The following is a 13,139-nucleotide window of genomic DNA, read 5'->3' on the forward strand; positions in this document are numbered from 1 at the left end:
TACAGTCTTCTTTAAGAAGTCCAAGCATAGGACTCAGAAAGTCCCCAAGAGTATTTTTAAAAAAAGTCCAGAAATTCCCTCAAAAAATATTCTTTCAAAAGTCCATGCTTAGTCCATGAAAGGCCCTCAAAAATATTCCTTAAATATTCCACGTTTAGGGCTCAGAAAGTTCCTCAAAAAATATTCATAATAAAAATATTATTTAAAAGTCCTCGTTTATAGCCAAGAAATTCCCTCAAAAACTATTCTTTAAATACTTCACGCTTAGGGCTCAGAAAGTCTCACAAAAAATCTTATTTAAAAAGTCCACGATTGTGGCCCTGAAAACGTTTACAATTGTCAAAATAATTTTTAAAAACCTACGCTCAAAAATAATCTTTACAATATCAAATATTACAATTGTCAAAAAATATTTCTTTTAAAATATCACTCTTCTAATTGTCAAAATATTCCTTCAAAATATATTTGTCAAAATCCCTATCGAAATTCCACTATATTAAATCCAATATTTTTTTTTTATTAATATCCTTTAGAAAAATATACAACAAATACTTGGTATTCATTACATATAACTGCCTTTTCCTCCATCTCACATTCCCATCCCTGTTCGAACAGCTGTTGCCGTTGTAATACATCCACCAGATATGGCAACACTCCATCATTGTTGTCATGTTTATTTGCATTGGGGAGAGATAGAGAGAGTTTTGTGAATTATTTATATTTTTGTTGAGCAGCAGAAAGTCAGGAAGTCGCACAAAAACTTTTCTACGAGTGAAAAAATTTTGTAATAAAACAATTCTAATTTAATAAATGTAAAAAAATCAAGTGAAATTTAATAATAAAACAGAGCAACGAATGTCTTAAGAATGTTGAAATATTTCAAAAAACAAAGAGGTAAGCAAGTAAGACGAATTTTGTTTTCATCAATAACGGGATAAGAAAACAGAAAAATCTGCGACGTTGACAGAGCAAAAATGGTCATGCTGCTGCTATTACTTCTATATTGTCATGGTGGAGCCTGACAGACCAACTTCTTCTATTTGGGGCTCCAAAGGCAAGATTAAGCAAGATGGGGCGGTTAAGTATTTCAAAGATATGATTTTTGAACAATCATGACTATTTTTTATTGCTAGTCATTAAAACAAGAGAAAAAAGAAGTGATTTGTTATTTATTGATGAAATTTCTCCGGAATTTTATAAATAATAGTTATGTGACAAAATATTAATAATTAATAGTGTCCAATTAAACAAGTCCCAGTGTCATCAACATTTGAACCTAAAAAAATCTCGGCTTCACATCAATTGAAGCCGCTGTTATTTTTAATATTTGTTCTCAACACTTTCTTTGCCCACCAACAACAATAGGTGTGTGTTTGAAATTATTATTTAAACAGAAAAAGCAACAACAACATCAAAACTAACAAAAACAACATTCCCAAAACAAAACAAAAATTTCGAATTCTTTAGCTGTATGTTGAATATTTTTTGTTGATTCTCTTTTGCTTCTTCTTTTTTGTTTATAGGTCGCCTCAATACCACTAATGAAAATGACCAAAATTACAAAAACAACAATAACGATGTTGTTGCTGTGGTCGATCAAGTTGATAGCGGTTATAATGCTGGCCACGACAACAGCGGCGGCGGCAGCGGCAGTGGTGGCATGGTCGGTGGAATTTTTACACCTGAAGATATGACTGAAGCATCAGCGGCAGAGGCCGCTGCAAAACGTCATTCATTACGATCAACATCAAGTTTTTGCGATGAAGTTTTTCTCGAGGAACTCACCAATATGGGTCTGGGTCTGACGTCAATGTACACATCTGTAAGTGGCAGTAACTTTGGTTGCACGCCAATCTCCGACAGTGATGATGCTCTCAGTTATGGTGCTTTAAGTTTAGGTGCACTTAGTAGTAATGCTGGTGGTGGTGTTGGCTCCTCATCATCGGCACACAATAGTATAACGATGACAACAACAAATCCAACAGCGGCTGTGAATTCAATTGTGGGATTTGATGATGGTAAGTCCATTTTGTTGTTGTTGGTGTTTTGTAATCAACTAGTTGTAAGTTAATAAAAAGACTTGTGTGCCTTTTGGTGAGTTAGAATGAACTAACTTCTTTATTCACATCAAAAACTTATTCTACTTAAACTAAACAAATCAAAATTGCTGACAATACGCTGACACTACACTTCCCATGGTCACGCCACCAGACGTAACACGACTCCATGCTAAGCACACAACAGTCAACCAAGCAAAGCTCACAAAGGCAACATTGTTGCCTGTTAGTTTGGCAGGGATGTGCTAACTACCCCCTCACTTAAGTGAAGGCCGTCCTCGGTCTTCTTTATAGCCATTGCGACGGCAGATTTAAAATCTCGCTGTTCTCTCTTCTTCACCCTACGCTTAATGAGGCACAATATGGAATAGAGTAATCCGATACTCATAAAAACAACACAACCAACTAATATTGGCCGCACTTTTGCATCTCTTTCAAGTTCGCCAATATATTGTAAGTTTTGCAAGTTCATCTCATGGACAGATGATAAACTTAAAATTTCGCTGTGGTTGTTTATAATAATTGAGGGAAATGATGGTGTTCCTGGTTTCCGCATATCAATGTTGTTTCTATTTACGAACAGCGTACCATTGACAGTCACATTCTTTTCAAAAGTTATTAGGAATGTGCCGTTTATGTTTCTTACATTTTCGGTTGCTTCTTTCACTTCTGCAATAGCGTCATTCACAATGACAATTCCATCATCGATTTCTGCCACTTTTTCAAGATTATTGCTTTGCGTATTACAGTGTGCTGATTTACCCGATATGAGTTGTTGAGCGCAGGTTGACTCTGGCATCAGTTGACAATAGGTTGAAGATATTGCGTGCTTGCAATCTGTTGCTGAATAAGTCTTTCCTTCACAGTCTACCACAGTGTTGGTGTCAGCGAATTGAATAATTTTATTGAAGTGGGGAACTGGGAATAAAGAAATTTTCTGACATGTTCGTATTGGAATGGGATATCTAATGATAAAATGCAAACAAAATTCATTTGATATTACTTTTACTTTAGACAAATACATTAGTTCTGATATGGTAAAATCTGTGTATTGCTCATTGATCTGATTTTTTATAAAAAATTTTAAATCATCCTGGTCCAAAACTGTGGGATTTATAATATTGATTTTAGCCAAAGTTACAGATAAAATTATATTTTGTAATTCCATAAGCAGCATTCTGTTTCTAGCCATTAAAATTTCAAAAAGTTTAACAGTATCAATTTGTTCCTTTCGTTCGGTATTTAAGATTGTGTTTACTGCATTGGTCAACTTTTCTATTTGGATCTGTATTTTCGTATTTATTTCTATTTGTCTGTTGTTGGAATCTACGAGTTGTTTCTCGACAAATTTGACATCCTCCCAGTCATCGGCATCTGGTGTACCGGCAATAACCTTCAGTGCTGTGCCTATAAGATTGATGCTTCTCGCATGCCGATGATGTACGGTGAGTGTTGTTAAAAGAGTATCAATATGCAATACATCGGCCTCCAATATCTTTTTAACATGCGTCTGAGGGAAGATCTGTATTGCGTTTTTTGTATCGTCTAATATCTCGGAATACGTTGTAAGGTTTGTCGTATGTCTTAAGTACCCATATTTGTTCCATATAATCGCGTTCCCGTCCAAAATTGGGATATAATCGGAATGCGAATAATCAATAATCTTTGCAAATGTGAGGTTTATCATAAGAAGCAATTGTAGTGTTAGCCTGCGTAAAGAAAAATAAAAGGTAGACGAAGAAACATTTAGACATCTTATTGAAAGGATTATCTTAGGTTGTCCTTATGGACCACCCTCCCCTTTATTAGGACAGTTGTCCCCATGTCTGCTTCAACAGTAGCTTCTTCATAAAGTGGGGTCATTTTATTTCCAAGTCTACGATTATTCTTAACAAAGACTTTGTCTCCCACGTTATAAACTTTGTCATAACGACTTTTGTTGAAGTATTGTAACTGCCTGTTTTGCGCGTTACAGATTCGCTCTTTAATCTTTTCTCTTACTTCAGAAGGTGTAGAATGTATCGTATCAATAGGTCTCTCATTCGTGACAGAATGAATTGTCCGGTTATATTCTATGGTCGATTGTAAGATGAGTTCGACAGTGTCATCGATCTTCCTTTCTATTTTTAGGCATCTTGCGATTTCGGCAAGAGTGCTGTGAAATCTCTCTACCTGCCCGTTTGATGTGCTGTGTAGAGGAGGTGAATTGACAATTTCGACATTAAACCTGTTTTTCAGAATTGATCTGATAGTCTCGGAGTTGAAAGACCTCTCATTGTCACAATAGACAATTTTGGTGTTTGGAAAAATATTCATTAATTGGAGAATCGGTTCTCTTATGTCCAGAATTGTTCTGGTGGCTATTGGCTGTACCACTGCGAATTTTGAGAATTTATCCACGCAAGTTAAGAAATGTTTTTTATCAGTTGAATAAATGTCAATATGTAGAATTTCACCGGCATATGAAGGAACTATTGTCTCTCCTATAACATGTTTCTCTGGGTGTCGATTGTATTTAGCTTTTGAACAGGTTTTGCAGTTTGCAACAACCTCATTCGCTATTTTTACCATTTTGGGGAAATAGTATTCCGAAAGGATTTGTTTTACGTTCTCTTGAGCTGCCCGATGAGCTCTATTGTGTTCACTTACAACAATTTCTCTCTGATCGCATTGATTGAAGATGTCAGCGACAAATTTACTACAAAATCTGAACTTTGTTGAAGGAAACATTTTAATCAAATCATGTTGAATGTGAGCCAACACAGGTAGGTCGCAATGAATGGCATTTACTACTTCAGTATTGACTGCATCAACAAGTTTAGCCAGTATTTCGTTTTTATCCCCGAATTCTATGATATGTCTCGTTTTGTTTCCGAAAAGTATAAAATTTCGAGTGGCGGGAAATTCTGCCTCTTCCAGAATGATTTGGTTGCGGAAACAATTGACCGGTTTGTCTGAGCTTTCCATAGTGTAGGTGTATGACTCCTCACTATGAACTGTTGCCATGTCTGACGAATTTTCGTTCTCTAATGCATAGACGACTTGCCTTGATAGCGCATCTGCAACTTGATTTTCTTTTCCTGGTTTATAATATAAGTTTGCATTATGTTCATCTATAAAAGCTTTCCAGCGCTTAATTTGTGCATTAGGATTACGGTCCGAAACTGAATATGTTAACGGTTGGTGGTCAGTGAAGATGTTAAGAGTCTTCACACCATAAAGGTAATGCCTTAGAGTTTTTAGAGCCCAGACTATTCCTAGAAGTTCCCTTTCGTTTGTGGCGAGATTCAACTCCTTATCCGATAACGCTCTAGAAATCATAGTGATTGGTCTTCCCTCTTGGGATAGAACAGCACCTAGACCATGCCCTGATGCATCAGTAGTAAGGTCGAATGCTTTTTTATAGTCAGGGTACATCAACAGGACGTCTTCTGAACATAGAATATTTTTTAATTTGTAAAATGCATCCAGTTGGGAGGCATTAAGATTGATGATAACCTTTTTGGATTTGGTTGCAGGAATTTTTCCGTTTTCTCCTTTTAAATTATCGGTTAAAGGTTTTGCAATTTTGGCAAAGTCCCTTATAAAACATCGGTAATAGTTCGCTAGCCCAAGAAATGATCTCAAAGCGAACAACGTCGTTGGTTCTGGGAAATTTTGTATGGCACTTATCTTTGATGGTGCCGTTTTTATACCTTCTTTTGATACGACAAAGCCAAGGTATTCAACTTCGGATTTAAAAAAAATTTGACTTTTCAATAGAGACTCTCATGTTTGCATCGAGCAGTTTCCTAAGAACACAGTCGAAATGTTTGCATTGATTTGTTTTAATAGGTCTAAGCCCACAATAGCGTCAAATGTTGTTAAAGTTGGCAAAATGAAAAATGTAGAGTTCATGCCGAATAAATTTACAAAACATTTTTTGTTTAATAGGTGTTTGTCCATTGACAGAGTGAACCGAGAAAGGAGTACTTACAGGAATTATATGTTGAAAGGATTAATAATTTCCTCATTTTAGTCTCGGCGGAAATAAAATAAACATATTTCAGCTAACAAACACGGATAAAATTAAACAAAGAAAAATCTCCAACTAATTAAAAATTAAACAAAAAATACAAATAAAAAATAAAACAAACTGCCTAAAAGAAAAGCAAAAAAGAAGTCATTTGTCATGTCAAAGTGGTAGAAGGGAGAGGCAGTTGGAAAAAAGTTTAATAGTTGTGCAAGAATTTACAAAGAAACAAACCAACAACAACGAAATGGAAGTGTTTCTCCTATGGAAATGGACGACAATTTTCTTGATAGATCGTCGACTTTTTTGTCGACTTCTGATTTATGTGTCTGAATCGCTGCACGTACAGCGGATTCTATCAATTTTGAAATTTCGTCCGCGTTCATAATATCTTTTTTTATAGAAAAGTTGGTATAACACAATCTTAATCACTTCACAGAAATTGAAATATTTTAAATACGCACTATACGAAGTAAAAAAAAAAAAATCTCTTGATATTTTCACCTGTTTTTGGACACACAATTTTTCGACAAAAATTTTTTTAAATTCAATGAGTAATACACTTATAGGAGGTGATGCAAATGTGGTATACCCATTTGTTTTTAGATTGCCAAATTTTTATTTTTTATCCGATTAAATTGAAATTTTGCACTTAACATGCTACATGTGTTGTCTTTCCATGTATCAATTTGAAAATAATATTATTCTAACAATTTAAGAGATACTTGAGAAAATATTTGAAATCCCATAAAAATTGATTTTAAAAAAGTGCAGGTAATGTGGTATACCACATGATGTTAATGTGGTATAGTATAATTTTCACTTCCAATTGATATCTTATATAATTTATTGTTTTTAATGAATGCGAATTAGCTCGAGATTTATGCCTGTTAAGATTTTTAACGGATACGTTGAGTGCAACTTTAATTTTTATTATATAATAATGTCTACACATGGCAATATTTAATTGTTGTATGGAGAAGTTGTTAAAACTCATAGCCTTTGTTTTTCATCCTTGTGATTCATGGTCGACTCTCGTAGAGTACAAATGTTTCACATAGTAATGAGATTTTGTCTAGTGCTGGCCTTTTTTCATGCAGAATCAAGGTATACCACATTACCTACACTTGTGTTTACTGAAGAAATGTCTAGTTTTTTTTTCAAATTGGTGATTATGTGGTGCTATCGCGCATATTATTTGATTTTTAGTTCATACTGATTATTTTAATGCGTTAGTAATAACGATTAAAGTACATCCGTAAAACAAAAAATTATTTTTAAACTTCAACCGAAAAAAAGTCAATTTCACGAAAAATTTTATTTTTGGTACTGATTCTCAACGCGATTTAAATAAATTAAACAGGTCATTGCTATCTTATTTTTTTGAGAACAGCAAACTATAGAACATGTTTCAGTTATTCTAAAATTTTCAGTTTACAAAAAAAAGTGACTATACCACATTACCAACCTATACCACATTTGCATCACTTCCACTACATGACTTTGTTTTATATTATAATATGTTAGTGGATCCTTAGAGCTTCTTAGGGCGTCTTTTCTAGAGTGTAGAGCTTATCCCTTTTGCGTTAGTTGGACGACTTCATACAAAATAGATCCTCCGTTGGGTAGTTTTCGTTCTGGTTTTTGTGTAGACCTTATTCCTTTTGTGCGAGTTGGACGACTTGAGTAGTTTTTGTTCTTGTTTTTGTGCTGAGCTTATTCCTTTTGTGCGAGTTGGACGACTTGGGTTGGGTCAGAGATTACTTTTTTCAAAGTAAATCCTTTAAATAAACCCGGTTGGGCGCCAGTTAATAAAAAGACTTGTGTGCCTTTTGGTGAGTTAGAATGAACTAACTTCTTTATTCACATCAAAAACTTATTCTACTTAAACTAAACAAATCAAAATTGCTGACAATACGCTGACACTACACTTCCCATGGTCACGCCACCAGACGTAACACGACTCCATGCTAAGCACACAACAGTCAACCAAGCAAAGCTCACAAAGGCAACATTGTTGCCTGTTAGTTTGGCAGGGATGTGCTAACTTGTATATCCAACCATACATATAAATGTTTACTTTCAGTTGACGATTATTTCATTATTAATTTTTTTGATATTATTGATAATTAAAAATTCCCATTCGTGATATGAAAAAAATATGAATAAATTACAATGATTATTAGAGGAGGGTGACGGGGTTTTATGAGTTGTTTGCTGAAAAATCCACGAATATGGAAAATATTTACATACCTATAAAAATTCGCATCAATAATTGACAAAGTATTTTTTATGATATTCTTATTAAAAAGTTCGGCAATCATGTCTACAAAAATTGTCCCCAAACAAACATACAGAAGATTATTTCATTTTAAATCGCTTCTCTATTCAAAATATAGTAAAAAAGGCCCACGATTATTTCAGTATACCTCAAAATACATCATCTTTGGTGTTCTGAAAGTCAAAATTTGTATACCCTTGACCACAGGGTATTATGTCTTTGTGCATATATTTGCAACAGGCAGAAGGAAACGAGATTTTGAGTATATGCATAGAATCACTTTCTGAGTCGATGTATGCATGCACTGAATTGAGCCTCGAATGGTATGTTCTATGATTCGTGAATGTCGGTTCAGATTTAGCTCCAATATATATTTTCGTCCGATTTTATGTAAATTGTGTACCAAGGTCCCTATATTTCTTAGAACATAGAATGATGTGTGCTAATATTCGTGAATATCGGTTAAGATTTAGATATAGCTCCTATATATATATATATATATATATCCGTCCGATTTTATGTAAATAGTGTACCAGAGTCCCTATATTTCTTTCAATTTGCACGAAATTCGGCGTAGCGTACTGAATTTATTGAAATTGTTTCAGATTTGGATATAGCTCCCATACATAGTTTAGTCCGATTTTAGGTAATAGACAAACTTTTGCACAGCGTACTGAATTAAGTCCAGATTGATTTCTATGAAGTTTTGTTGAAATCGGTTCAGATTAAGATATAGCTCCCATATATATTTTCGTCCGATGTATAGCAAATGGTGCACAAAACTCCCAAGGTTTGTCCGATTACGACAAATTTTTGCATAGCGTACTGAATTCAGCCCGGTTTGATATCTGTGAAGGTTTATTGAAATCGTTTCAGGTTTAGATATAGCTCCCATATATATTTTCGTCCGATTTATAGCAAATGGTGCACAAAACTCCTAATATTTGTCCGGTTCAGACAAACTTTTGCACAGCGTACTGAATTAAGTCCAGATGGATTTCAAAGAAGTTTTTTTGAAATCGGATCAGATTTAGATATATGTGCTCCAAACTCCCAATATTAGTTCGATTAAGGCAGCGTACTGAATTAAGTCCAGTTTGACGTCTGTGAAGTTTTTTTTTTCAAATCGGTTCAGATTTAGATATAGCTCCCATACATAATTTTGCTGGATTTCATACAAATGTCGCACCAAAAAATCCAAGTTCAACATGCAATTTTTCATTGATTTCAGAATGTTATGTTATTTATTGATCCTAATATCTATGTGGATCACAATTTTTTTCACCCGATTCCATTTCAATGGTCTTCCAAAGATGCTATGTCCCTTCTATCGACAGGATATTGTACACATTATCATCTCTTGTATGTACCCAAAGCGGTTAAGGGTTTCATATAGTTGACTCCGTCCGACTTATCATCTTCTTTGCTGGTTTCCTTTAAAAAACAAGAATTAATTGTTGTCCAGAAAGTCTTTAACAGGAATTTCCATTTTTGGTCCTGAAAGTCCTTAAAAAGAATTTTAAAAATACACTTAAAAATATTTTAATGTTTGGTCCTTAATGTCCTCAATAAAAATTATTCTTAAAAAAAATGTGTGGTCCTGAAAGTCCTCAACAGGCATTTCCATTTGTTGTCCTAAAAGTCCTTAAAAAGAACTTCAATTTGTAATCCTAACTGCCCTTCATAATAATGTCCATTTCAGGCCTTGTGAGTCCTTAATAGGAATTTTCATTTTTGGTCCTGAAAGTCCTTAATAAGAATTTCCATTTGTGGTCCTAAAAGTCCTTCATAATAATGCCTATTTGTGGTCCTGTACATATTTTCATTTGTGATTCTGAAAATCATTTAAATCTTCCTCAGCATCAAATTTAAAACCATTCCAATTGAATATAGATTAATCGCAGTTGACCAATCCCGACCTACTATGGCATCGTTCAAATTGTAATAATTTAAAATTTGCTCGTGTCAATTTAATGGGCCGATATGAACGAGAGTTTGAATCACCCGCTGATGCTTTGCATAAAACACCGCAAGTAATTGGCAATTGTCGGCCCCTAGCGGTAATCGATAAATCAATGCTGTGGATAAATCCATACTACTGGCAGGTCCACAAAAGTTATTATTTAAAAAATCCACGATTCCCGAAGTTTTTCAAAAAATATTCTCTAAAAAATCAACTCTTCTGGCAGGTGAATATTTCGTTTTTAATACTCACTCTTTAGCCAGGTCCTCAAAAAATAGTCCTTAAAAATCCACACTTCTGGAAGGTCGTCAAAAAATGTATATTAAACAAATCCATGCTTCCAAAAAATTATCTTTAACAAATCCATACATCTACCAGATCCTCAAAAAATTATCCATAAAAAATCAATGCTTTTTTTATTCTTTAGAAAACCCCATGCTTCTAGCAGGTCCTCTAAAAATATTCTTAAAACTTTTGGAATAGATTTTTAACTAACATTTGTTCTTTTCTTTCTATTTTCAGATCTTTTTAAATATCATTCCCGTTTATCGATGACCCTAACATCCATTGTTAATGAACCCAATTGCCTCAGCTATTTTGTTCAATATTTGGATAGGAAAAATGCTTTGGCGTTTATAAAATTTTATTTGGATACGAAAAATTTTAAAAATGCTGCTTTGGCACAATTGCGAAAGGAGCTCAAAATGAAAATGATAGCACAACAAATACCCGAAGAGGGTGAAACGACAACGACAACGGATGTCACAAAACAAATTACGGCAATAAATGCAAGCTCAAATGATACCGATGATGATCAGCTGCAATGCAAACAGCAGCAGCAACAACGACAACAAGCAGGAGATATTACCACGGCCAGCAGTGGTAGACATATCAATGACATGAAATGCAGTGGAGTAGTGCACAAGCCAGCAACTACAACAAATGATAATAGTCTCCATGATAATGATGGTGATATCCCTGATGATGGCGAAGTAGAAGAAGATATTACCGATAACAGTCATGTACCTGAATTGAAAACTTTGTGTGATTTAACAATGCGCAAACCCCTAACCGATGATGAAAAATCACAAATCTATGCTGAAACCAATAAGCATATGCTATTTAAAAACATCAACCACAACCACCACGATAGTCGACATAAACTCAAAGCTTCCTCCGAATTATCCTTGTGCAGTTTGATGAGTAATTTATCGGAAATAAGTGAGAATGCCATTATATCTGTGGCCAGTGTCAAAGATGCTTTAGCAATTTATAAGAAATATTTAATACAAGATGCCAAGCAACGTATCGATTTGCCAGTGGATATATTATCCAAAATATCTTTGATTATATGTAAAAAGGAGGAGCCGAGGGGTGATGATGAAGCTGCAACTTCCATAACCGCCGATTGTTTTCTAGAGGCCCAGGAATATGTCTTCAATAAATTGGAAAAGGAATATCTCAATGATTATTTGCAAAGTACCTACTATGCAAAATATTGTGTCGATCTCATCGAACAGCAGTGTTTGAATGTCAATGATATACTACACAGTGAGGTAACCCTGTTCTATTTTATGGAATATCTGGAACAGCACAAGGAAAGAGATTGTTTGGACTTTTGGTCAACAGCCATTAACTATCGCAAAAGTTATCTCAGCCATGATGCGGGATATTTAAATGAAAAAGAGGCTCAATCCGATGCCATGATAATCTATGAGAAATTCTTCTCATTGCAAAATGAAACCAAACTATGGTCTTCAAATAAATTGAGAGGTCATGTTGAGGCTTCCATTTGTACCGATGGCATGGTATATCACTGTTTCGATTTACCGCTCAAAGTGGCGGCCAAATATTTGGAACGTAAATATTTAAAATCATTTCTCAAATCTTCGCTATTCTCCAATTACTTGAATGAACTGAAATCAAAAATTCAAGATGACACTACAACAGAACCAAAGGAGGGTCTATTGAAGATTCCATCTAAAATTGCATTGCGTAGATGTGTCAGTGATAAGACCTCAAATCGGCATCGTAAAACCTTATCCGATTGTACGTTAGATAGCAAAATAACAATATCTCAGCATAACACCCTATTGGCCTCAATGGATAATCATTATCATAGTAATCATCCAACTCCTCCGCATACCCATCAACAACATGGCTTATCCGCCTCTTCCTCAACATCAAATTTAAAACAATTCCAATTGAATATTGACTCATCGCAGTTGACCAATCCCGATCTACTATGGCATCGTTCAAATTGTAATAATTTAAAATTTGGTCGTGTCAATTCATTGGGCCGTTATGAACGAGATTTTGAATCACCCGCTGATGCTTTGCATAAAACACCGCATAGTAGCCTCACAAGCAATTGGCATTTGCCAGCGCTTAGCGGTAATCGTCTGAAGAATGCTATGCGTAAATTGGTCAACTTACCGGAGGATAATGTACAAGAAGAAATTGCCTGGCAAGTGGCTGAGATGATTGTCAAAGATGTTACAAGTGTTACTATGGGAACGTCAGCAGCAGCTGTTGCTGGCGAAGCTGTGAATCAAACAAATACGAAATCATCAAATGTGGATACGACAAAAATGCACAAAGTAGTACAGTAAGTTTTTTTTTATTTTAAGTTTACTTTTTTATATACATATATATATTTTTGTTATTTGTTTTTAATTTGTTGTAAACAATTGTATACAAATATCTCGCTCTCTATTTTAATTTGGAATCTCTTAAAACATTTGAAAAATGTTTTTTTTTTGTTTTTTGATAAAATTATTTATAATTTTTCAACCACTACCCATGTACCCAAAAAAGATCTGCACA

The 13,139-nt window shown here is 34.5% G+C and overlaps 1 protein-coding gene across 1 annotated transcript; it reads left to right on the plus strand.

Moving 5' to 3' along the window:
* Positions 1-1,690: 1,690 nt before the first annotated feature.
* Positions 1,691-12,925, plus strand: LOC133325024 (A-kinase anchor protein 10, mitochondrial). Its single transcript, XM_061533851.1, has 3 exons — positions 1,691-2,018; positions 10,836-11,051; positions 11,316-12,925. The coding sequence occupies exons 1-3, from the start codon at positions 1,691-1,693 to the stop codon at positions 12,923-12,925; spliced, it is 2,154 nt and encodes a 717-aa protein (XP_061389835.1).
* Positions 12,926-13,139: the final 214 nt, after the last annotated feature.

This window comes from Musca vetustissima, unplaced genomic scaffold, assembly GCF_032173495.1.
Source record: "Musca vetustissima isolate MV318-11 ecotype Yass unplaced genomic scaffold, APGP_CSIRO_Mvet_v1 utg34814, whole genome shotgun sequence".
In the NCBI taxonomy this organism is placed as follows: Eukaryota; Metazoa; Arthropoda; class Insecta; order Diptera; family Muscidae; genus Musca; species Musca vetustissima.